At 32.9% G+C, this 27,411-nt stretch overlaps 1 protein-coding gene across 2 annotated transcripts in view; it reads right to left on the bottom strand.

Annotated features, from left to right (window-relative positions):
- Positions 1 to 18,834, bottom strand: part of LOC134681168 (uncharacterized) — a 91,987-nt gene extending 73,153 nt beyond the window's left edge. The window contains exons 1-6 of one of the 2 annotated variants that reach the window (XM_063540648.1): positions 18,726 to 18,834; positions 11,740 to 11,856; positions 10,569 to 10,706; positions 9,693 to 9,877; positions 9,026 to 9,095; positions 5,422 to 5,754 (exon numbers count right to left, since the gene is read on the bottom strand). In XM_063540648.1, coding sequence (XP_063396718.1) covers positions 5,422 to 5,754; positions 9,026 to 9,095; positions 9,693 to 9,877; positions 10,569 to 10,706; positions 11,740 to 11,839 — 826 coding nt within the window. In that variant the 5' untranslated portion in view covers positions 11,840 to 11,856; positions 18,726 to 18,834. Of the gene's footprint in view, positions 1 to 5,421; positions 5,755 to 9,025; positions 9,096 to 9,692; positions 9,878 to 10,568; positions 10,707 to 11,739; positions 11,857 to 14,361; positions 14,546 to 18,725 lie in introns of those variants that run through there. The other variant, XM_063540647.1, reaches the window with a different exon arrangement.
- Positions 18,835 to 27,411: the final 8,577 nt, after the last annotated feature.

Below are 27,411 nucleotides of genomic sequence, written 5' to 3'. Positions count from 1 at the left end.
TAACAAATGGCAAAATTAAAAATCAAACGAATGGAAAACAACTGTTGTATTCCTGACTTGATACAGACATTTTCTTAGGTAGAAACTGGTGGATTGAACATCGTATTACAGCTGAATAGACCTCTCACTTGTATGACAGTTCCGTAAAATTCCTTGTATTGACAATAATGTGTTACCAAGACAAACAGACAATAATAGGTAAAAATGTCCAAAATTCGGTATAGCAGTAAATATTGTGTTATTATCTTAATCACTATAAAAACAAACAACTATGTCAACTAAAAAAAACAACCAAAATGGCATGTCAACACACTATAGACAAAGCACATGGCTAACCGTTATAGACAAATCACATGGCTAACCGTTATAGACAAAGCACATGGCTAACCGTTATAGACAAAGCACATGGCTAACCGTTATAGACAAAGCACATGGCTAACCGTTTTAGACAAAGCACAAGGCTCACCGTTATAGACAAAGCACATGGCTAACCGTTATAGACAAAGCACATGGATAACCGTTATATACAAAGCACATGGCTAGCCGTTATAGACAAAGCACATGGCTTACCGTTATAGACAAAGCACACAGCAAAGCACTACATGGATAAAACCAGAGGACTCCGAGTATCTGACACTATATCAAAAACAGGAGTATCGAACTTCCTTAATATCAAACTGAATAAAACTGTACATGTATGAATCTTTTTAATCTAAAATGATTTTCAAAAAGAACTGATATAATTAAACAAAGAGATGTTCAAACTGAACTGGACTGAATTATACATATAGCGACTTTTAAGAGGATACAAAATGTATAGTCAAAGTCATTGCAAAAAAAACTTGATAAAACAAAATCATCAGTCTACAAAACACAAAACAAAAAGTATAGACTGAGCAACACACAACCCCGCTACAAAGTGAGGGCGATCTCAGGTGCTCCAGAAAGGCAAGCAGATCCTGCTCCACATTTGAAAACAGGTAACGTCTGTCATTCCTATTCATTTATATACCGTTTTCTATGGCTTTTTGCCCCTGATAAACAAACCCGGGTCCCATGTATCCCTATGAAAATCATAGAAGATACAGAAAATCTGACAGGACACACAATTTGAAATTTGTTAAATTAATCCTTATAGTGTTTGAACCTATTGACGATTTTTTACACCAAAGTATATTGCTTTCTTTGTAACGTGTGTTAGGTGTGGGTCATGAATACCTACACATACTCCTTAGATTCTTTATGAAACTATTGCAACAGGGTTGCTTTTGGTTTCCAGAGAACAAAACCAGTAAGTAATTTAGATGTGTTGATGCCACTTGTCTAAAAGCATCTCAAATAAGTGGTAAAATCGTTAAAAAAAATCCAGATTGAATGACGCATTCCATGCGTTCAAAGGTTTTAAATGGTAAAGAAGAATTACAGTTATGTCACATCATCGATCGATCAGGTATCACTCATTGCCAGGGGTTGTAGTAATCACATAACTGGAAACGTTTAACTGATACGTTTAACAGATTATAACAATGTCCTTTTCCATACCGACCCGGGTATAATTCCGAGAATCCCATATCAGCCCTGGTCGCTAACCGATGGCTCACATGGGTCAAGGGATGACGTTATGGGCCATACGGAAAAGGGAATGGTCTAATCTATTGATCACCTACTATACAAATGCTTAAAAAAGTGAAGAAAAAACATACTATTTGGTCAGGGACAGACATTTTTTCCTCCGCAGACATTTTAATCGACGTTTACAAAATCAGCAGGAGTCGGTCTCAAAAAAAAAATTACGACTAAGATCAGTAGTCGGTTTCACAAAAGAACTCTCGACTAAGATTTATCGTAAGTATACTGAATTTTGCATGACTTACGATCAATCTTAACCGTATGTTTTTTTTTGTGAAACTGACTCCAGCTCCCTCGTCCGTCATTGATAGAAACGCCACTGACGTCATTCATAACAGAGCACACTTATCGGTTGTTTGCCTGGGCAGAACAAATCGGTGATTTTCTCCGGACAAAATTATGACTAGAACAAATCTAAGTGTATTCCATATGCAAAACATAATGTTTGCGTTACAAATATGTGATAGTACATAAAATTGAATGCACTTGTTTTGTGAAAACTATAAACGATAGTTGTTTCTACAATATTTCATGACACGATCGTTCATGTTTTTTTGTTATTATCATTAGCCTATATGTTTTTAATATCTAATCTACTTTTCAAGAGTGATATTTTATCACGACAGATATTGTCATGGTTACCACTTATAATGTGGACCATGGAGACAATTTCCTATCTTGTCATAATTGCACTCTCTTGAAACTATAAGCGTATGATATATGCAATACATGGAGTTCAATACACAACTTGCATATTATGTAATGTCAGAAGGAAAATGTTATCTATGAATAAAATAATTAATTTCAAGTAAACGCTGTGAACAAAAATGAAGTAGTGTCCCTTTCCTTAATCATTATTTTGTCAAATGAATGCTTGAAATGGTTTGTTTCACGAAATAATACATATTTATTGGTGCATGTCTTCAACGATGGTTTCAAGATACCGTTTCGTTTTACCACTGAGGTGCAATTTTAGATATTGAAGAGCCTTTTTGGTTATCGTTTTCTTTGGCCAAAAAAATCAACATGTTTTAATACAATTAAAATATAATTCGGCGCTAAATGTTGATGCCATTTTGATACAACACTAGCAATTGAACATGTGTTTAAAAAATCATCGAACGACATCACAAATCAAAATAAACTATTATGTACAAGATAGATAACATATACAAATTTAGCTCAAACACAATTTTGGTCTTTCTTATTAATATTTTCCCTATATATCTTTAGATACTCATAAGTTGCCAAATTCTGTTAAGCTTTCGGTTTTTGGTTATCGTCAGGCTTTTATAACGTGGACAACTGTTACAAATTACGTAAAGATTGACATACTTGTGAAATGGTCCTTATCAATTCAGGTGATATTGGCACTACCTCTGTGATCCTAAAGTCAAATGTATCTTTAATATAAATTCGCATGTACAAATGCATGAGTCACGCAATAGACACACGGTCTTCAAAAATAGAGAGGTGTCTATGCTATATACGTCAAGATCAAGAATGTCTTTAGCATTAACATGTTATATAAGTTTTGGCTCCTTCCTCCTCTCCTTATTCATATTTTACCACTCATCCTTTGTAAAACATGGTGCAATAAAATTTGTATCGTTTATGTTGTTAATTTTAAAGTTCGCAGATCCATTACTGATTAAGCTTATCGAACCAAAGTAGGCTTCTACGAGTTATATTTTCCGTTAGAACAATTTATCTATTTAACTTGAACTATTGCTGTCTTAAACGTTGCATAACATACGTGAGGATTATAATGTATGCATTAGTTAGATCATGGCATGATTAGGAATATGAAAACAGATGAGGTTTTGCTTTTTAAATTTGAACTATTAATTAAAGAACAAAGACAACAATAATTGCTCACATCCACTTAAATTTGAACTTTAGTGGATAGTTGTCTCAATTGCAATCATATCACATCTCCTATATTTTTATATATATATTTAGAATGTTAAAAATAAGAAGAGTGTACGATGTGAATTGTAAGGCAAAGGGACAACCAACGCACACGCGTACAGAATCATAGTCTCCTAACTTTTCTAACAGTCTGATATTGGGGATGGCATCTGTTTGACTGCTTTGTACACAATCACATCTGATCTGAATGAGAACATTTATTGAATGCAGTGTCCAGCCTTCAGACCGTGTAAAACACACTTATAGCTAGCTACAAAACCAGGTTTAATGGACCATTTTCTAAATTAGAAAATGCCTGTACCAAGTCAGGAATATAACAGTTGTTATCCAATCGTTTGATGTGTTTGAGATTTGATTTTGTCATTTGATTAGGGACTTTTCGTTTTAAACTTTCCTCGGAGTTCGGTATTTTTGTGATTTTACTTTTTTCTGCTATCCAGTTGTCCTTTTCGATCCTCTGTGCCAAAATAACCTACTCAATGAGTATTTGCTAAATATGGTATCCTCTTTTATTTGCCAGAAATCAGATCTATGAACGATGTGTCATTGGGAAGTATGGAATTGTGGAATTTAGTGTAAACAGTTCCCAATCGCTACACTTTGAACCAACACAAATACAATATGAACGTTACTAGAGCTTTCATATTCTATTTCTTAAAACTTAATTGATATTTAAACTGTTTTTCTCGTCAAATCTTATACAACTACCATGTTTTGCATTTAAATAAAGACAAAGACAAACTTAACTTATTCGCTGTGATAAAACGTTAAAGGGTTATCACTCGCCTGAAATAATAATATCATAATACACCTCACAGATTATTTTACACCACAAATCAGGGTCGTATATTTAAAATAGCATCGTTTTTAAATGTTTTTGTCGATACACGCTATTTCATTAGTCCTATCTTGTAACTCTTTGATTGGCAGAGTGATTGTATTAATCATATATAACATATGGGGTATTTAACATAGCAGCAGTATAATATACAAGTAGTTAGATTAGATTAGATTGAAAGAATGACATTTTAAGCCTGGTTAATTACAAATATGGCATCTACACTACATCAATAAAGGCCTTTAGAAAAATCAAACAATCAAAAAGCAGGTTGTGATTCCCCCATATTTGAAAATAGTTTACTTGGTACAACTACACATATAAATCGACCAGAGAAGTATCAAGTCAATCTTAAAATAAAATACGCTGGAAACCATATGACGAAAAGTTCATATAGTAGATTATAGATAAAGGCTTCTGGGAGTCAGAATCACTAGAAGGATGTGTTTTGCCAAGATATCAAATGAAAGCTTCTTTATTCAATTCAAAGTAATAAACAAAACGGTAATTTCCTTCTAAGGAACATTTCTATATAATTTAATTTTGGATGTAACACGTCTTCTGATTGGCTGAAAGTGTTTTGTCTATCAGCTCATAGACATAATTTTTTCACCAACGTTTTTTTCAAAATTTATTCCTTAAAAAAGGAACGTAGCGCTACGCTGATTATTCAGTGTGCACCACATTTTATTTGTTATTTCGTCATAGACAGAAAAAATCTAAAAGTAATTCCTAAATAACTTGGGTTAATTTCCTTTTATATATTCTTTAACAGAAAAAATAACAGTATTTTCCATAACAATTCGATGTAAACTTTGATCTCTCAAATGAAATGTGTAACACTTTACTGTCCATCACATGATCTGTTTAGGTTGTGTCTTTGAAATCCAGTCAAAAATACGGAAAAGTTTACATTGAAGATACTGCTACGTTGTGTGTGCCCAAATATAAGAATATTACAAGTTAGTGTTGATGGCACACTCTAAATATTTTTCAACAAATGTTTAGCTGAAACTACTTACGAATCTCCTGTCCTTGGTAACTAATGTGTTCGTCCCTACTTTCAGTACTCATCATTTTCCTGACAATCTCTTGAACACAACTATTGGATGGTTCAGATTCATGTAAGACATCCTTGAACAAATGGAAGGTAGAATATGGTCGTTCAGTCAAGATATCTAGTAGAACCTTGTTACGTTCACGTTGTGTTGTTGGTTTGATAATTTCTTCTCTGTCCTCTATCATTAAAATACATCTGGAAATGAGGTTATCCAGAACCATCTTGTCAAGAACTGTGTTATCTAATAACTCATCATAGTAACGCGTAAGGTCGGGATGTTCATAATGTTTCTGATCTGAAATTATAACATCAATTCTGTGTAACAATAGACCAAATATGAAAAATTTTGGCCAGATTATTTTTTTTCGATTACTTTTTTGTTTAAGTTGAAATGGTCCAAACAAACAGTCAAATGAAAAAAAAATTAATAAAAAAAATCTGAATAGTCTGGTTGCCATGGAAACCACGTGACATCATATGTATATATATTAGTATAGCAAGGAGAAATGGCTAACATTGTATTTTATGGTGAAAATGGATACAGCTTATCATTTTTTGTTATTTTCATGGGTATAAGAGAAGATTTTAATCATCTTAACTGCTAACTGACATTTTTTTTCGAATAAAAACAGTTATTTGGTATATAAGCTGGTCCACTTAACACAAAAATTGGCCTGAATTTTGCCGTTTTTTGTTATTTTTTTAATCTGATTTTACTGAAAACGCAGAAATCCTCACATAAAAGACTATAACATATAAAATTATGGATGTTTTATCAACCAAATGGTGCAAACAAAATCTTAGGTAAATGTTGCAGAAAGTTACCAATAGAGGAATATTAGTCATTGTAATTTACCCTGAAACTCCCACTTTTTTAGGTCCTATTTGTAAATAAATATTTCATATGAATATTTTACTGATAAAATAGTCCTTTCTTATGAAAACAACTATTTTTAGATGTATTGAGAGTAATTATAGCATATTACATACGCCAGCAATTAAAAATTTCATACTCAAACTAATCTGGATGTAATTTTGCAAAATGAGTTATTCCCCCTTTTTGATAATCTTTGTTCAAGAGAAAGAGAAAACAAACTGTATTCCACAGATAGTGACATACTAATAATATATATGTTGTCTGTCCATTTTTAAAACAATCGCCGGACATAATTTGTGACATTTATTACACTAAAATATCAAGAGCTATTTGACCTGAAATTTTTAGATGAATTGGACAACCGGTTGTTGGGTTGCTGCCTCTGAATTGGTAATTTTTAGAATTTTTTTCGTTTTTGGTTATTATCTTGAATATTATTATAGATAGAGATAAACTGTAAACAGCAATAAAATTCAGCAAAGTAAGATCTACAAAAAGTCAGGATGACTGAATCGTCATTTGACTCCTAAAGGAGTTATATCCCTTTATAGTCATTTTTTAATTTTTTTGTAAATTTTTGTAATCTTCTACAAAAATCTTCTCTGAAACTACTGGGCTAAATTAAATCAATCTTAGCCACAATCAGTATTAGGGTATCTAGTTTAAACATGTCTATAGTGATCCATAAATGTGATGAACCTAGTAATGCACCCATTTTGTTTATCTCCGTATATAAAGAAAATCATTTGAAGTACCAATACCAAAATTCTTTGATTTTAGTGCCTCTCTATTTCAAAATTTTTTGTGTAAACAAAAATTAAAAAAAAATATGTCACTATGCCATCCCCCCCCCCCTCTTTTTTAAGGTTTGCATTCAGGTTTTATATTGTCAACCATACGTTAGTCATTTGAACAAACATATTCAACAAACACCAACCTCAATATAACATGTTAGTTGGTTTCTATAGTTGAAATGTCTGGTATGATTGCAAACATATGAAAAATTGGCCTTCATGAACAGTTTATACCCCAAATATGACCCAATTTGAATAATCATTTATTTATTTTAAATAAGTTTGCCCAGAGATATTTTTCATTAATGATTAGATAAATACCTCATCTTTAAGTGTAGTGAGTCATGTTTTGGCTATATTTCTGCCAAAAATATGTTTTAGGGACCAAATTTGGTCGAGTTTTACACTTTTTGCTTCAGATCCACAGTACCTAAAATAGCTATTAGCTCTGATATTCTATACTGTGTTTCACCGTATATGATTTACTTTGATAAATATATTTTTATAAAGTATAATCAATTGTCCATTTAATGATAAACTATGTAAAGCTATCTGCCATAATAAATGAGCTGTTCATAATTGAAATTTGATCATTTTGAGGTAATTTTTTCCCTGGTTGATAAGGAAATTTGTGTTCCTCATCAGCAACCGACAAGAAGGACTGGGATGATAAAGATTAAAAACTTATTTTTATGAATAATGCAATTAACTTTGATGTTAGAGGTAGTTTTTATATAACATTTTTTTTTTATGTGGCCAGCTGTTGGTTGATGCATACAGAGAATTGATGATAAAATCTGATGTAAGACAACGAAGGAATAACTAGCATGCTGATTGGTTTATATGTATTTTTTCCGGTGTGCCTGAAATATTTTCCTCAAACTATTGTTTGAATAGGTAATTGAAAGTTCATTTCGACTTTTTTTATTGTTTCCCCTTGTCGTAAAGGAAACGGGTTCTGTTATTGTCATATTAAACATAATAAGAAGATGTGGTATGCATGAGACAACTCTCAATTCACGTCAAAATGTGTAAAAATTATACAACTATAGTTCAAGGTACGGTCTTCAACACATAGACTTGACTTACACCGAACAACAAGTTGTGAAGGGCCCCATAACCACAAGTACTAAACCATTGAAACGGAAAACCCTACGGTTTTATATATATAAATAACGAAAAGCTAGAAACACCTAAGACCTCTTTACAAACACCAACTACTGACAACGGTTCCTAATTTAGAATAGGGGCGAACAAATGCAGCGGATTTAATGAAAAAAATAGTGTACCATTATAACATAGAAATACATACGATAAAATATCAGTTGAAATGGCGTTCAAAGCAAAAACGTAAACATACGAATTATATTTAAATAAAGTAATGTTGATGTTAGAGATTTTTATTTTACAAAATACATACCTTTGATGTTAATAGTAAAGAAGCAAAAATGTATCGGCATACTACGTAAAGCCTCACACGATACTTATTGTCAACGATATAGTTTATTTAAATGTCTTAGTCAACTTACAATAACTCTCCATACCGGGAGGGACAAATAGAGAATATATATATATATGTATATCTCACAGTTCACAAAGACAGTTTCCACAAATAAACACCCTGAAGATCACAACCGTGATGTATCCAATTTGTATTCTTCATTTTTTGTAAGAAAAAGAACAACATACGACTGACTCCTCACTCTGCTTTGATAAACTACCAAGAAAATTGACTGCTGACCTTATGATATACTGACAGAACAACAAAGCAGATATATGTTTGTTTACAATAGAAGAAAACAGTTTTCGTTGAATTCCTACGTAAATTCAAATGAGTTGTATCGGATCGTTTAAGATTCAAACATGTAACACAAATACAGAATTGTATAAAATACCTTTGACTTCACTGTGTGTTTTATATTGCGTTGTGTAAGGTTGCTGAAGCAACTCCTTCTTTTCTGATTTCTAAAAGAAAAATGTTTGTTTTAATTACTTTCAATTATAACACTGTATGAAACTTCTTCATCACCCTAAAATGAACAGGAGTACAACATGTCAAGATAATATCCTTGCAAAGCAAGATGCTACGTATTCATATAGGTTGAATAAATATACAAAGACCAAACTTAAAATAGTAAATGTTGGTAATCCTGCTTGATAAGTCCCTGTCTTTTTGTCCAAAATAAACAAATAGCCAAACAAAAGTCATATATTCGTAAGTTGAATGCATTTATACCGATCACGTCAAAAGTCATACGACCAAAACAAAGGCAATACTAAGGATTTAAATAAAGGTAAATTGTAAAGAAAATGAAGAGGTACACGACTTAAGATTACCTTAGCTGTATTTGGCCAAACCTTTAGGAATTTGTGGACCTCATTACCTTTAAACCTCGTAATTTATTTGGCCTTTTATTCATGTTTTGATTCGAGCATCACTGATTAGTCTTTTATAGACGAAACGCAACTTTTCGTTTTGCTTACTACATGAATGACACTTTTTTAATTAGATATATTTTAAACACATATTCTATCATTTTCTCAATTATCTAATAGTCTTACATCGCTTGTAAGCTGATCTTTGTCTTTTGTAGGGTTCCCTTGTGTAGATTTTTGTAACTTTTGTACCATAGGAGTCTTATCAGGCCGTGACCATCTTGCAGCTTGAAGATTCAAGCTTTTTGGAGCTGGAGGCATTCTAGAGTCTCGGTCTGTCGTTATGTAGCTAGGTACACTCGAATCCTTTCCTGAAATTGTTAAAAACATATCAAATTAAAACTAAAGCATTGATCAGTTAAAAGTTATAAATGTTTTGACTTTTTTTCAGAAATCAAAAGTTCTAACATATCAAAGGAAAGGAAAACAAATATCATATTTCTGTTTTGGTAGATGCATTCCCTTATGTACAAAATTGTTGATAAAACCTGATGTATATCTTCAAAAACAAATAAATAAGTCAACACGAAAAACATAAAAAAGGCATAAAGACAAGCACATTAGCAAAAATACAAACCCGCTTAAACACATATACAAGTAAACATGAACGGATGCATAAGTTATGTACCACGCCAACAGGACCAACAATTGACTAAACAGTAACGGTTACTTATTGTCTAAAACAAATAAACGAACACTATAACACATACTTACGATTATTTAACCAAGTCAGTACCAAGATTCAATACGTCAAGATCTATATGTGTTATGTTTGTAGTTGATACTGAATATGAAAATGGTCAAGAAGTTCTTTCTATCTTGCGATGAAGTTGTTTTTAAATTCTATCGAAACGTTCTTACACACAACCCAGTTTTATTAACATACTTGTAACGCGTTTTAAATATTTCAAAAGAAGGATTTTTTTATCCTAATTGCAATAAAATCAACGATTCATATATCATTATGTTCATGGTATTAAAAATGATGAGTTAAGTATTTACCTGGATCTTTCATCCATTCAAGTAACGTGTTTTTGAACTGACGAACATGTATCGATTTCTTTGCCATTCCAACCTTCTCCATGACGTCTTTAAATTTATTATCGTCTGCTTCAGATAACTGCAGAACATCGGATTCACCTGAAACAATATTTAAGATATGAAAATCGATAAACCTTGTTCCAGATCTTCAGGATTATTAAAATGTAGAGTTAGTGTTACATTTTTTAGCAGTAACAAAACAAATTCTTAATATGTATATATGTTACTGACAATAACGGTTTTCGCAATTCATCGTACAATATCGTCCCTTGTGTTGCTTGATACTCAAATTCAAAAGTAAGTACAAACAAGTGAGGAACCCAATCAATATAAAACATTAAATATTTGTACTTTTATAAATTAAAATGCTATTCCTAGTTTTATCGAATACAGATTAAACAGCAGTTCCCTGTTTGTAAGATAAGTTATTGTATCACCACTGTTATCACAATTGGATACAATACATTAAAAAAACATTGAAAACAATGAGTGAGTACAACAGACATGATACTTATTAATGACAAACATTGAAATACGTCAGTCAGCATTGTTATATACTCTTAATCAATCATTTAAATGTTGTACATTGATATTAATCAAATATCAGAATTTTAGTCAAATCGTTGACCATGAATTTGACAGCTAATGCCCCTTTAAATAAAGTCAACAGTAATATACCGCTGTTCGAATGTCATAAAGCGATTGAGAAAAAACAAATCTGGGTTACAAACTAAAACTGAGATTAACACATCAACTATAAGAGGAAAACAACGAAACAATAGAAACACCGAAGTGCAACCACAAAAAAACTGAAAATTAAACAAACACAGATAAGCTAACAACTGCATTTTCCCTGACTTGTTAGGGGGGGAATGGTGGGTTGACCCTAGTTTTGTGTCTAGTCGGATCCCACGCTTTTATTGCAATGATAAAACTACCAACTGAAAAATATGATAAATACAAATTGGCACGTTTTAAGACACAGACAATAATTCAATATTCTTGATAGATCTGTTTTGTTAACAATCTAATCTAAAACCAGTTCAGTTAACATACTACTGTCTTGCATTTGACTTTGTCGCGTAAAAATGTAAAATACATAAAGTATTTTTTGGTAATCAAAATACTTTACCTTGTCTGATAAAACTGTCATAATATTGAAGAAGGCTTGCTCTTTTTAGAACACAATGCAGCTGCCATTCTATGAAGTTCTGTGGTTGAATACCTGCCATTCTGATCAACAAATAACCTGACAAAATAAATCACATGTCAATATCGGATTATAAAAGCATATAACATATAAAATATGATTTTTTGTAGCTTTTATGAAAATGAGTTGTGTTATTTGAAATTACATCCTTCTCATATTTGTACTGAATAAATTGGACAAACATGTATAGGAGTTCACCGTAAACAACGAGGAATAAGTGCTAATGAATTTGCCTCAGTGTGATACTCAATTTAATAATTACTCGTGTAATTACCTATGTTTAAATAGGTATTCACCTCAATTAATTAACTTTTCGCCGTTCCAATCACCATCTGACTTTTAAAATTCAATTAGATATCACTACACTGAGGCCACAAAGGGAAAACATATTACATACAAAACGTAAATAACTGTTATTAGTCTAAGTTTTTATATATCGGGTCATATTATAAAAGTGCACACCATCAGGATGCAGGATACATACATAACGTGTTAAAGGCATACAATACAGTATCAAGTGAGGCAAGGACGCTGCTAACGTTAATTGTTATTTTCGCGACATCAAACTATGACTGATCGGGAAAAGATTCAGTTTTCGACTGATTGTATCACTTAAACTTATTTAACTTGAAAACGAGTTCATGGACCCGTCTTTTTTAAAATGACATTTGGTTTGATTACGCGAGAAAATTAGGTATGCCAATTTTCGTAAAAACGTAAAAAGGTGCATTGTTTTTTAATTTGATAAATATACAGCAAAAAATTATGTTTGTTTTCCTACATTCATGAACATTTAATAAAGATGAGTTATTTCTGAATACAAAATGTATAAATGTTTAAGATACTTATGAAATACAGAAATTACAAATTCTTTAACAACAAAAAAAAATTGTGTTTATCTTTTAAAACGAAAAAGTTATGTCTTTCTTTCGAATGGGAAAATACGGCAACATATCCAAATTTTGAGCAAATATACAAACTTTCGAGCACATGAATGTATATTTTTTATAATACATTTGATTTAATCAGATAAAAAATAGACTTTATGGAAATTTCTATTAAATTGTAAATACGGGATCTAAACTGTATCGTATGCCCTTAAGCTTGAGCTTACATTTCTCCTTATGTTAGGCCCCGTCCAACTGTCAATTGAATACCCTTAACGCTCATTGTTTCTATTACAATAAAAGACCGCTAATCTCTCAACATTCAAGAAATATCCGTTTTAAATGTATTACTCACAAGAAGTATTGTTTCTCTGTAAATTGATGTATGATTCACAAATCACTAACATTTTGAACAGGAATTTTCTCCCTTCATCCAAATTTTGAATTACATTTCATTTAAAAATGAATAATAATATACAACTCAACCATCTTTTACGTGGACATATATACTTTGAAGCTGGTAGAGCATCAATTAAGGATAAAGATAAGCTAAAAATCATGGACCTCCTTTTCGAGATATTTGAGATCTAAAATATGGCGGGAAAAGGCTGACTCGGACTCTTACCTTATATTTGCATTGATATTTTTTGGGTCTCATAGCAAAAGAAAGAACATTAAGAATCATTTTAAATTTGGATAAATGACATTTCATAAGCTATTAAGTCTTACATGAAAAAATTAATGGGTGTTATGGAGCTAAATATTTTACATTGTATTGTATGGAAAATCACCAAGGAATCCGAACATTTGACACAAATTCCAAAACCTCACCTAAGTACATCCTTAAATTACAAAATTGCATAAAAACAATTGCTGGATACAGACAGTTAAGTTTGGTCACGCACTTCTTTTTATACACCTTATCGCTATTTCTCCGCCATTACTGGATATCACACAGGTTCCCGTAAAATTTTGACGTCATAAAATAAAATATCTGACGCCACAATAGAAAAGTGATTGTTATTGACGCCAAAAGTTCAAGCGGCAGAGGTCAGCCGGGATTAGCGGTAAGGTGTATTCTAAGCCGTAGCCTCAAACAACTAAAACACTTTCTGTCTGTATAACTATCAACTTCTTCTAACCTGTTCATTTTTAGGAAATACATTTTTCCGTTTTAAATATATATATCTATATATATATACAGGAAATATGTTATTCTTAAATGTATGATTCACAAATTACTAAAAATTTGAACAGGAAGTTTTTTTCTTTTGATCTCAATAATTCGTTACCTAATTTAGAATTATATTTCATTTCAAAAAGAAAAACATATATACAACTACAGCCCTATTTTACGTGATCATGTATACTTTTCATCTTATCAGTCATTAGCTGATTGTTTCATTTCCGATAAATATTACCACACAGAGGCTACATGAGGGGAAACATATGCATTATCTAAAGGAACACGACAAACATATGAGTTTTTTTTCTGTTATTGTTATAAAATCACACAAAATTAATAACGATTAATTATAATTACAGTAAGTGATAGCATGAGCTCTCATTTCTTATATGTCTTAGTCTCATACAAAAATCGCAGATTTTTAAATACAATCTTCATTTATTGTCTCTGTAACTATCAAATACTGCTTACCTGTTTCCTCTATTTTATCAGAATGTGTATGCTGGCTACAATATCGTTGTCAATTATTCATTGTCTGTGTACATGGTGTACAGTTTTCGAATGATGCCGAATACAATTAAACTGTATATTACAACTTATTCAAATGAAGAGAGAAAACTTCCTCCTCAAAATATTAGCGATTTGTGAAAATTCATATGTGGTTTAACAAAGACAAACAGTTCCTGCTATCCGATAAATGTATTTCCTTCCTTAACTTTGCTCATACTTACACAATTAGATACAAACTAGTTATTCATAATGTATACAAGACAAAACCCTTAACTGAAACAAGCCACAACCTCCCTAGTTCTGCTACATAAACTGGAATAGTGAACTAGGCAGATATAAAAGTCGTAAAAGGCTAACAGAACATTGACATGCAAAACAGGTATTTTACAAGAGGGAATTTTAAGTTTTTAACCCCTTTTGAAGCATTTTGCAGTGCAAAAAATTCAGTAGCCAAAAGATACACACGGGACAGTAATTGCAATTATAATTTTTAAAACCACGTTTCAATGTTTAAATGTCCATGATGTCCGCTGAATGATTTCAAAATTTGTGATGATTTCAAAACAAAATCTAGCAGTGGTTACCGTGCATGTTAATAAAACGCATCGATAAGTTTGAATTTAAATGAATCTTTAAAAAATGTTGTCATAAACTAATACCGGACACATTTTGAAATTAAAATCATGGCAGAATTCATCATTTGCTGACTGTAATTTTCTTGTATATTATTACATGAAGGCCACATAGGTTAACAAAAAAGATTTTATAGAAGAATCAACTGTTATGAATATAAGTTTTTCTATATCTTCAAGTTGCAACGTTGCACAACATAAATTGCAGCATTCAGACTATGCAAGATAAGTTTGGTCACGTATCGTTGCTACATCTTAGCCTTTGTCTCGTACAGCTGCCACACATTTCCAACTATATTAACTACTTTTAACCTGTTCATTTTTAGGATATACGTTTTTCCGTTTTGAATATATATAAATATATCTACAGGAAGTATGTTATTCTCTGTAATAAAACAATGTATGATTCCCAAGCCACTAAAATTATTCGTTACCTAATTCAAAACTATATTTCATGTTAAAATGAAAAACGTATATACTCCTAAAGCCCATATTTACGTGAATATTTATACTTTTCAGCTTAGCAGTCATCAACTGATTATTTTAATTCCGATAAATATCACTACACAGAGGCCAAATGAGGGGAAACTCATTATCTAACGGGGCATGACCAAAAACTGTAATCGATATGAGTTTTTTCTTCTGTTAAAGTTATGAAATTTCACCAAATTAATAACGGGATATATACAACAAATGGGAGGTGGAGCTGGCATTTCTACTGTGTCTCTAGTTTCATACAAAAACAGCAGGCGTTTAAATACAATCAACATTTATTGTATATATAACTATAAAATACTACTAACCTGTTTTCCTCTATTTTATCAGGGTTGGTATGATGACTACAATATCGTTGTCAACTATTAATTGTCTATGTATAGTTTTCGAATGATGCCGAATATAACAACTAATTCAAATGAAGAGAGAGAAAACTTCCGCCTCAAAATAATATCGATTTGTTAAAATTCATACGTGGTTTTACAGGGACAAATGTTTCCCGTTAAATTAAAAACAGATACATGTATTTCCTTTCTCTTACTTACTCAACGAGATACAACCTAGTTTTTACGTATGTGTACGGGGAAATAAACGTTTATTGAAACCATCCATGAATTCTCTAATTCTGCTAAAAGCACTGGATTGGTGAACTAGTTAGAGATAAAAGTTTTAAATTGCGAAAAGAATATTGACAAACAAAACATATATTTAAGAAGAGGAAATTAAAAGTTATCTCTTTTAAAGTACTTTTCCTTGCAAATGATTAACTAACCAAATGATTCACACGTGACAATAATTGCTATGTACATGTATACTACATTCATTAGAACCTTGTAAATGTCCGCTGTATGATTTCAAAATCGTGATAATTTAAAAACAAAATATAGCCGGTTACCGTTAATGTTAACTGAATGCATCTACAAGTTTGAATAATAATAAATCTTTAACAATGTGGTTCTGAACTAAGATTGACAGCACTACAGAATCAATTCTAATATTGAAATGGCACAGTTCATTATCAGCTGGCTGTTTTTATTCCATTAAATGTGACTAAAACGAGGGAACATAAGGGAAAACAAACAAAGTATTCAAAAGAAATAACTTTAACTAATATAAGTTTTCCTTTACTTAAATTACAACATCGGATAGATTGAGCATCACTGAAGAGACATATATTGTCGAAATGCGCATCTGGTGCTTGAAAATTGGTACCGTTAATTTTATTACTACCACTGGGTCGATGCCTCTGCTGGTGGACTATTAGTCCCCGAGGGTATCACCATCCCAGTAGCCAGTACTTCGGTACTGGCATGAAATACGGATTTTTTGTTATTCAAAATTTGCTGTTACAAAGTATTAGAAATTATTATAAATTAAGGAATGTATCTCCCTCGTGCAAAGGTCTTATTCCTTTCAAGGATTTGGCTATATTTTTTGGACCTTTTGGATTATAGCTCTTCATCTTTTATATAAGCTTTGGATTTCAAATATTTTGGCCACGAGCATCACTGAAGAGACATATATTGTCGAAATGCGCATCTGGTGCAAGAAAATTGGTACCGTTAATTTTATTACTACCACTGGGTCGATGCCTCTGCTGGTGGACTATTAGTCCCCGAGGGTATCACCAGCCCAGTAGCCAGTACTTCGGTACTGGCATGAAATACGGATTTTTTGTTATTCAAAATTTGCTGTTACAAAGTATTAGAAATTATTATAAATTAAGGAAAGTATCTCCCTCGTGCAAAGCTCTCATTCCTTTCAAGGATTTGGCTATATTTTTTGGACCTTTTGGATTATAGCTCTTCATCTTTTATATAAGCTTTGGATTTCAAATATTTTGGCCACGAGCATCACTGAAGAGACATATATTGTCGAAATGCGCATCTGGTGCAAGAAAATTGGTACCATTAATTTTATTACTACCACTGGGTCGATGCCTCTGCTGGTGGACTATTAGTCCCCGAGGGTATCACCAGCCCAGTAGCCAGTACTTCGGTACTGGCATGAAATACGGATTTTTTGTTATTCAAAATTTTCTGTTACAAAGTATTAGAAATTATTATAAATTAAGGAATGTATCTCCCTCGTGCAAAGCTCTCATTCCTTTCAAGGATTTGGCTATTTTTTTTGGACCTTTTGGATTATAGCTCTTCATCTTTTATATAAGCTTTGTATTTCAAATATTTTGGCCACGAGCATCACTGAAGAGACATATATTGTCGAAATGCGCATCTGGTGCAAGAAAATTGGTACCGTTAATTGTATTACTACCACTGGGTCGATGCCTCTGCTGGTGGACTATTAGTCCCCGAGGGTATCACCAGCCCAGTAGCCAGTACTTCGGTACTGGCATGAAATACGGATTTTTTGTTATTCAAAATTTGCTGTTACAAAGTATTAAAAATTATTATAAATTAAGGAATGTATCTCCCTCGTGCAAAGCTCTCATTCCTTTCAAGGATTTGGCTATATTTTTTGGACCTTTTGGATTCTAGCTCTTCATCTTTTATATAAGCTTTGGATTTCAAATATTTTGGCCACGAGCATCACTGAAAAGACATATATTGTCGAAATGCGCATCTGGTGGAAGAAAATTGGTACCGTTAATTTTATTAATTGCGGGATAAAGACAACTCATGTTAAGTTTTGAGCAAGTATTTTTTCCTAATTCTTAGCCTCATACAACTCATACATGTATCTGTAATACACTTTACATTTTCCGTCTATATAAGTATAAGTTATTTTTAGCCGGTTTATTTTAAAGAAAATACTTGTTTTCGTTTTAAATGTATTTCTGACAAGAAATATGTTCTCTTATAAATGATTCATAAATCAAACAAATAATGAATAACATTATACACCCATTTCACCTGAACATTGCTATTTGTTGGCTTAGCAGTCATCAACTGATTGTTTGTATTCCGATACATATTACTACTCAGAGACCAAATAAGGAGAAACACATTATTAAAAGGAACACGACAATAAAGGAAACAGTAGTATACAACCTTTGATAGCTTCTTTCGATATGAGTTATATCAAAGATACAACATTTCACAAAATAAATTGCAGGATAAAGAGAATAAGCGTTAAACATGTCACCGCATTTTCTCCTGTGTAATGGTATAATACAAAACAGCAGACATTTAAATACATCAGCACTTAATGTTAAAGTAAGTATTTAATACTGCCTACCTTGTCTCGCTCTTTTATCAGAGTTGGTATAATGGCTAAAGTATATTTGTCAACTAGTACTTATCTGTGTACGGTTTTCGACAAATGCCGAATATAATGTTAATGTAGATAACACATACTTTAACTGAAGAGAGAACAACTTCCTGTTCAAAATATAAATGATTTGTTACAATTGACACGTGGTTGTACAGATAAAAACATTGTCTCTGTGTATTGAATTTCAAACGGAGAAATATATTTGATTCCTCCCCATTGCTCATACTTACTCAAGGAAACACAAACTATTTATTGCGAATGTGTACAATTGTTTAATTGTCCATTGATTTCCTGGCAGCATTGGACAAACCTGTAAATAAAAGTCATGTTTCAATTCTTAAAAAAAGAAAATGAATATCAGAATGGTTTTTAAAAAAAGTTAAATTTTTTAAATGTATTTGCTTTTTTAACAACCACAACCCACAATAATTATGATGACATATCACATTTGTAATTAGGACTTTACAATTACAGCAAAACTTCCAAACCAAATGTTTGTATCTATATCTTTAGAAGCAGTAGGCACATATTTGAAGTCATTTGTTGGAAATACAACGCCTGCATTAATAACGTATCGTTTATTCTTAGAAGACGGACTCATAACTCAATACATTTGAATAGTTTGCTGGGCAGATATACGATCTGCAATAAATGACAAAAGGAACAATGACGAAATAAATAGCCGGAATTCAATTTTTTTCAATTAAAAAAGAGTTAAATATACTTTTTTACTTTCTATCATTTTGTTTTATTCAATTATAACATGCATAAGTCTTTAATCAATTTGTTTTTAATCAATGAAAATAGTAAAAACAAATGTTACAATAGATTAAATTTCTTTTGAACAATCTTGTTTCATGTGTCTGGTTTTTTTTTTATTATTATTCAAATTGTTTTACATTTGTCATCAAGGGGCCTTTAACAGCTTGCTATTTAGTATGGATTTTGTACACTATTTAAGTTCATCTGGTGATCTTTAGTTGTATACTTTCTACCTCATATATGTATGGTCGCTTGTTGGGTCTTGTTTTCTTATTTTTATGTATTGGATTAGACAGAAAACTTTTGACCATATCGAAATGATCGAGAAAAAACAAAAACAATTTTAAGATTGCCGTAAAATTTTCAAACTGTCCTGGATTTAATACCTGAAGACGGCATATGCATCAGGTCTAAAGGACACGATAATGGACAAGGGAAACTATCTGAAACCACCTCTATTGGTATCATGAATATTGATGATACAAGACAACGTTATAATAGGTGTAATGGCAAACGCATCAATCGAGATCGATGAAAACATCGAACAAATAATATTTGGCACAACTGTTTGGAATTTTGGGTCCTCAATACTTTTCAAATTTGTACTTTGGCTTTATAACTATTTTGATCTGAGCGTCACTGATGACTCTTATGTAGACGAAACGCGCGTCTGGCGTATTAAATTATAATCCTGGTACCTTTGACAACTAATTAGATTCAGAGGTTCTAATGTTTTGTACGGTATCTTCATGGTTTTTTTTTACATTTGTTATGAATACGTTTGAATAATACCGTTAAGCCAATCAATCCTAGCGAATTAATGACCGCTTTTGAACTTAACGGAATGCAAGCAATGGCTTCGACTCCTGTTACAGCAGTGTTGAGTGCACTAGTAGTACAAATTACGTTTAGAACAGAACAGGTCCCTCATGCGATGGAAAGCGCCTTGTTTGGTGTATTGTGTGTTTTTAAAATGTTGGTGTATTTAAGCATTTCTACCTCTTACGTTTGTTCAACGCATCGAATTTTGTCTTCTCTATACGTTTGTTTGTTGGAGTCTACGTCATCCATTTATCTATAACAACTTGACTTAAAGGACTATTGGGACCTAAAAGCAAACCACTACCCTGTTTATCATTTGCATTGTAAAATTTACCCCCATGTTTAAATACAACCAATCTCCATAGGTGTTAGGGAGTTGACCTGGGGTAAGGTATAAACCATTACCGTGTTTTTTATAAATGCAAATATTACATCCATGTTTAAGGTAAAGACCAGACCAAACGGCTTTACTCATGGCAGCACTACCTAAACCACTCAAGGCACCTACACCTAAAGTCGGGAGTACTGTTTAAGCTAAAATTGGAAGAGCTCGCATGGCTAATCAAGCTAACATTTCCCAAAAATCACCTTCCTTTTGCATGTTTTGTTTGAGTTGTTTTATACTCAATTCCAAGACCTTTACCACGTTAACAGCTTTTGTCGCTGAGTCAGCAACATATCATCGTTCCCCTTTAGATTAGCATACAATAAACGAATACTAACATGACAACCATTCTGAACTGCTTTTTGTAACTTATGGGCTTGACCTTGTGTTAAATTTAAACCATGTGTTTGATCGTTCATTTATTCATATCTAACGAAAATTTCTTTTTGAGGGAACTAGTTTAGTTCCCTAAAAACAAACCCTTTTTTACAAAGAATTTCCCTACAGCATACTCGTGTTGAACGCGTTGTAACAGTAAAGCACGTTGCGTGTAATACATGTACGTTTTAGTTACAAACATGTTTTTTTTTAAATTCATCATACCCTCTTGGTCCACCAAACACACTTAACACCGACCCCTGACTAGCACGACAAGGTAGGGGTTCATTATTTACTTGTTATAACATGTCTCACACTAACGTTTTACTCCTAACAAACGTGGAATCATGCATATTGTCTCAAATGTAGGCTAAACAACATTCAAGCGAACTAAAAGGTTGAGGAAGTACCACATACTTTTGATTTTGTAAAGTATAATTCAGTACTGCAATGTTACTCCAATACTTATAAAACGTGGATTGGTAATGTTTGTCTACGAAAAAAACACCGAGTCAACATCAGAGTTAAATTTACACACACCAATAACATCTCCTGTTGTATTCCATATTAAATTATTAGCTTTTTTGGCTTAAATGTTATATTTCACGAAGATGAATACGAATGCTTAATAAGATTAACGGTCCCAATTTTCTTGCACCAGATGCGCATTTCGACAATACATGTCTCTTCATTGATGCTCGTTGCCAAAATATTTGAAATCCAAAGCTTATATAAAAGATGAAGAGCTATAATCCAAAAGTTCCTTAAATGTTCACCTCTCAGATCGATGGGATTTCCATCTTGATCTGTCGAAGTAGTACTCATGTGATTGACGGTTTTCAGTGTAACTGGTAAATAGACCAAGTTTGTAGGAGTTTGAATGATGTTCATACCAGGGGATACATTTGGGAAGAAACTGGGGAGATGTTGCGATCCATTGACATAGCTACCACTGATGAGATCACTATTCACGAAAATGCTATTGATGTTAACAATGCTCTCACCTTCTTTGTAACCGTTTGTAGCTCGATCGTGTGTGTAAATTTTTCAGTCGAAACCTAGCACTGTATTGATGCTATTGTCAACATTAAAATCGACTTGATAGATTTCAGATATAGAAAGTGTTGCCCTTAGTGTACTTTTATTAGCGCCAAAGTGGATTTTGGAAAGGTGTTTTGTTGAGTTGTAGGTTACTTTATAACTAATCATTGATGTTTTCAATAGAGTAAGAGCCAGTGTTTAATACAATGGTAAACAAGGTGGCACCATTATCATTAGAATAACGAACAGTATTGTTCCCTGCATGAATATTTGGGAAAGAGTAGTAAGTCTCTAGATTGACCAGAGCCATGTCATAACTCTTTCCATTTTTTAAGTGAATGGGTGGATTGAATCGGGTATCGATTTTGTTGTAATTAGCAGAAACAATAAAAGTGAACCCAAGCTTAGGTGATGTATTGTCAACAATGTGTTGTAACAAGTGATTGTCCATTTATTTATTCTTTTTAGAAACACAACGTTCATCTTTTGTCCATCAGATTCAAACTGTAGAATTCAATCAGAGAGTACCAATGCAAAAGCATCCGTGTTTGCTTGAACAGGAATTCTGCGTGGATTTGAATATCAACCACAGACTATTTTAGTTTTTCAGATTGATGACTTACATCAATGACGAATAATGGGTAAAGGTCTGTAAAGTCGGAAGGGTTAATGTTACTATTGCTAATGAGATGATCCATACTTAAAACTTTGTACGAAAGTCAGCAGCTTCTTTGTATACTCTTGCATTGATTAAAATAGGCGTTGAAGTCTACTGCAGGATAACGTTGCGCATTTAAGGTGACATAGATGTTTCTTAAAAATCAGTATTCAAATAATCAAATATGGATGGGTTATGTTCTTGAGCGGTTTTTTTCTCGGTTTAAAAGGCTACGATGATGAATCTTGGTTTTCCATGACCGGTTTTGGCACAAGTCGCCAAGTGAATTCTCTACGTTGGGGAACGGATATGGAATCACATTGTTTTATACGGAAACTAAAGTTGAGTTTGCTTTTACTTTGAATTGTTTTTTACAGTACCATTTTGTTTTCATCGGAAGCGGAATGACATGAGGAACGGACAAAGATAATTTACTTACCTCAGTTATGCTAGATCTGTTCCTCCTGCTCTAAACAATGCATTTGCGTCAGAATCTCGTACCAGTGTGAGTTTATGTTTAAACCCATATATGATTTTGGTATAGTCTAATGCAAAACAAAAGATATGTTTTAAAGGTAAAGTATATGAGAATGTTCCTTTGATGTCAGGTTTAGTAATAATTAGGGATGGCAACGAGTACTCGAGTACTCGGGTACTCGCTCGGAAGGCCGAGTACTCGAGTACAGTTTTAGTACTCGAATACTCGTTAGCCTGTATACATCATGAGATATTTCTCCTCACATTTCCGCTCACTTTAGTTCCGTCGAAATATCTTTGTTATACTAAATAAAATCAATTAAACACATAAATATGTTTATCCTGATGATACAATTTGTCATAGAAGTACCAGCAACATCCTTTCCTTCCTAGGGATTTTTTTCATTTGCACAACAAAAAATAAAAAGTCAAACAGTCTTTCGTCTAAAATTGTAGACCAGATCATAATTATATTTCTTAACAAGTACATAATCCGAGTGATCTGTGGTGAACTCTGCGAAGCTGATTAAAGACATTTTTAACAGTGTTTGTACACGAATCAACACTTTCATGGATTAATAAGTAACTCATCACAAGCTGTAAAAACTTGCCTTTGTAATGCAAATATTTTTGATTTTAATGGAATTTTGTTCATGAAGACGTACACAAACAATAATTGCTAGTATAATAGATTATATGTAGAAACGGCAGTCGGTAATTCATTGTTCAATTGACACACACCAAACAGAGGATCAAGCTATGTTTGTACTAAGTTTGTCTTTCGTTAATATGTTTATGAAAGGTAATACCAAAAACACTGCATTCCACCTAAATTCAAACTTTTCAATAGACGTTTAAGATTCATCCAAGTACTCGCGAGTACTCGAGTATCATGACCGAGTATCCGAGTATTGAATTTCCGATCTTTTGACATCCCGAGTAATAATCTAATCACGTCTAGCTATGAAACCAGTATTATCAGCTTCGGCATTCGTGGGTGAATCTTTAAACCACAATTGTTTTATACCTTGAGATTTACTAAAATCATCGAGATACTTCAACAACCCTAACATGGTAGTCGCTATACCTGGATCTTTAAGGTATTCAATCTGTTGACCGGACAGTTTATATCCAATGGTTTTTTTAAAACAGATGCATGATACCATTTTAAACAAAGGACACTAAACCTGCATCAGCATATGTTGGGTCACAAATCCGTAAGGCCTTTCCCAACAGTGATTGCACAATGTCTTAAAATCCTCAAATGTAATATCTAAGAAATGATCGTGATGAATGTGTTCAAGATTTTAAGCGTCTTGTGAAAATAAGCAGATGAAGTTACTATTCTCACGAATCGTTTGACGTGGAAGTTTAAAGTGTACTTAACATTAAATCATCAAAAATGTGGTAGGCATTGTTACTTCTTCTTCCACATGTCATTAATGTATTTTTCAATTTTTTAATGTCCATGTACCAGGGTACTGATGCCATCAGGTAAGATGTACCGTTTGTCATCATTTGTTGAGAGAGCTATACCTTGTATCCTTACCATCTTCCATATGATAAGAGTACAGTTCTATGTGTAATTACCGTTATCGCCTGTTTTATGTCTAATGGCTGATTCTCTTGTTTGATGTGTAATTGCCATTTTTTCATGTTGCATGTGTAATGGCCGTGTTCACTTGTTTTATGTGTAATGACCGTTTTCTCCTGTTGGATGTGTAATTGCCGTTTTCTGTTTTTTCTATAAACTGGCCGATTTCTCCTGTTGTATGTATAATGGCCGTTCTCTCCTATCGCATGTGTAATGACCGTTTCCCCCTGTTTTATGTGTAATGGCCGTATTCTCTTTTTTACGGTTGATGGCGGTTTCTTTTGTTTATGTGTAATGGCCGTTTTCATCTGTTGCATGTGCAATGTTATAATTCTCTTGTTTTATTTGTAATGGTTGTATTCTTTTTTTTTGTGTGTTATGGCCGTTTTCTCTTGTTTTATGAGTAGTGATCGTTTTCTCCTCTTGCAAGTGTAATGGTCATATTCTCTTTTGTATGTGTAATGGCCATTTTTTCTTTTTTATTTGTAATGGCTGTTTTCTCCTGTTGCATGTGTAATGATCGCTTCCTCCAGTTATATGTAAAATGGCCATATTTGTTTTGGTGTAATGGCTGTTTTTTTGTTTTACGAGTACATACATAATTTTCTCCTGTTATATGTATAATGTCCATATTCTCTTTTTCATATGTAATGGCCGTTTCCTCCTGTTTTATGAGTAGTGACCGTTTTCGCCTGTTGCATGTGTTATGGCCGTTTTTCTTTTTTATATATAATGGCCGTTTTCTCCTTTTGTATGTCTAATTGCCGTTTTCTCCTATTGCATGTGTAATGACCGTTTCCTCCTGTTTTACGTGTAATGGCCGTTTTCTCTTATTTACGTGTAATAGTCGTTTTCTCTTGTTGATGTGTAATGGCCATGTTCACCTGTTGCCTGTGTAATGGCCGTGTTCTCTTGTGCTATATGTAATGGCAGTTGCCTCGTGTTTTATGTGTAATGGCTGTTTTTCCTGTTATACATGTAATGGCCGTTTCGTTTTGTTTTATGTATAATTGCCGTTTCCTCTTGTTTTATGTGTAATGGTAGTTTCTTCTTGTGTTATGTGTAATACCAATTTTCACCTGTTGAATGTGTTATGGCCGTATTCTCTTGTTTTATGTGTAATGGTTGTTTCTTCTTGTGTTATGTGTAATTGCCGTGTCTTCTTGTTTTTATGCGTACTGGCCGTTTTCTCCTCATATATGTGTAATGTCCGTATTTTCTTGTTTTATGTGTAATGGCCGTTGTCACTTGTTTTAAGTCTAATGGCCGTTTTCATCTGTTGCATTGTAAGGGCCGTATTCTGTTTTTTTAATGTGTAATGGCTGTATTCTCTTGTTCTATGTGTAAAAGACATCCAACTTCTCCCCATCAAACTACGACTCCTTACTGGTACATATATTCTCCAATGTAAAAGGGCAGCTTTTAACCAGATTGACATCAACCCAACATGTCTTTTGTGTGAGGAGGACTATGAAACATTATATCATTTCATTCATTCATGTCCTGCTTTAGCTTCTGCTAGAATTCATCACATGCTTGAACTTTCACAAATTCTCAATAATAGCGAGCTCTGCGTCAAGTGTAGATCATTAGAAAAGCTAGAGAATAGTACACAACTAATATTGGATGCTAGTGCCTTGCTCTGTTATTGTCAATGTAAATGTGGATGTATTGACTTTCTTCATTTTGTACAGTACATTAGTAGAAAACTTTGCTTTGCGTTGTATATGAGACGTAATATACTATTTTTAAAATAACCGACGAATAAAAAGAAAGGGTTACTTGCAACCACTCAGTCAAAGGCGTGAATATTTAAAATCTAAATTGTTCTGTTTTAGATTTTTTAAAAGTGTGAGAAACATTTGTGGGTGTTATATACACCATCATCATTCTACTCTGAAATCAGAGGTGTGCCTTTCAAAGGCAGGATATTCGTACAAGAGAACAAGACAATGGCCGTTGTCACCTGTTTTAAGTCCAATGGCCGTTTTCCCTTGTTTTATGTGTAATGGCCATTTTCTCCTGATGCATGTGTAATGGCCGTGTTCACATGTTTTATAAGTAATGGCCTTTTTCTCTTGTTGCATGTGTAATGACCGTTTTCTTTTTTTATGTCTAATGGTCGTTCTCTCCTATTGCATGTGTACTGACCATTTCACCTTGTTTTGTGTGTAATGACCGTATTCTCTTTTAAACGTGTAATAGTCGTTTCCTCTTGTTTATGTGTAATGGCCATGTTCACCTGTTACCTGTGTAATGGCCATGTTCACCTGTTACATGTTGCCTGTGTAATTGCCATGTTCTCGTGTGTTATATATAATGACTGTTTCCTTTTGTTTTGCGTGTTAATGCCGTTTTCTCTTGTTTTATGAGTAGTGACCGTTTTCTCCTCTTGCAAGTGTAATGGCCATATTCTCTTTTTCATTAGTAATGGCCATTTACTCTGTTTTATGTGTAATGGCTGTTTTTCCTGTTGCATATATAATGATCATTTTCTCCTGTTATATGTATAATGGCCATATTTGTTTTGGTG

The sequence above is a fragment of the Mytilus trossulus genome, chromosome 8 (assembly GCF_036588685.1).
Source record: "Mytilus trossulus isolate FHL-02 chromosome 8, PNRI_Mtr1.1.1.hap1, whole genome shotgun sequence".
Classification (NCBI taxonomy): Eukaryota; Metazoa; Mollusca; class Bivalvia; order Mytilida; family Mytilidae; genus Mytilus; species Mytilus trossulus.
Note: the sequence above shows the minus strand (reverse complement) of the source record. Positions and strands in the feature narration are given on the sequence as shown.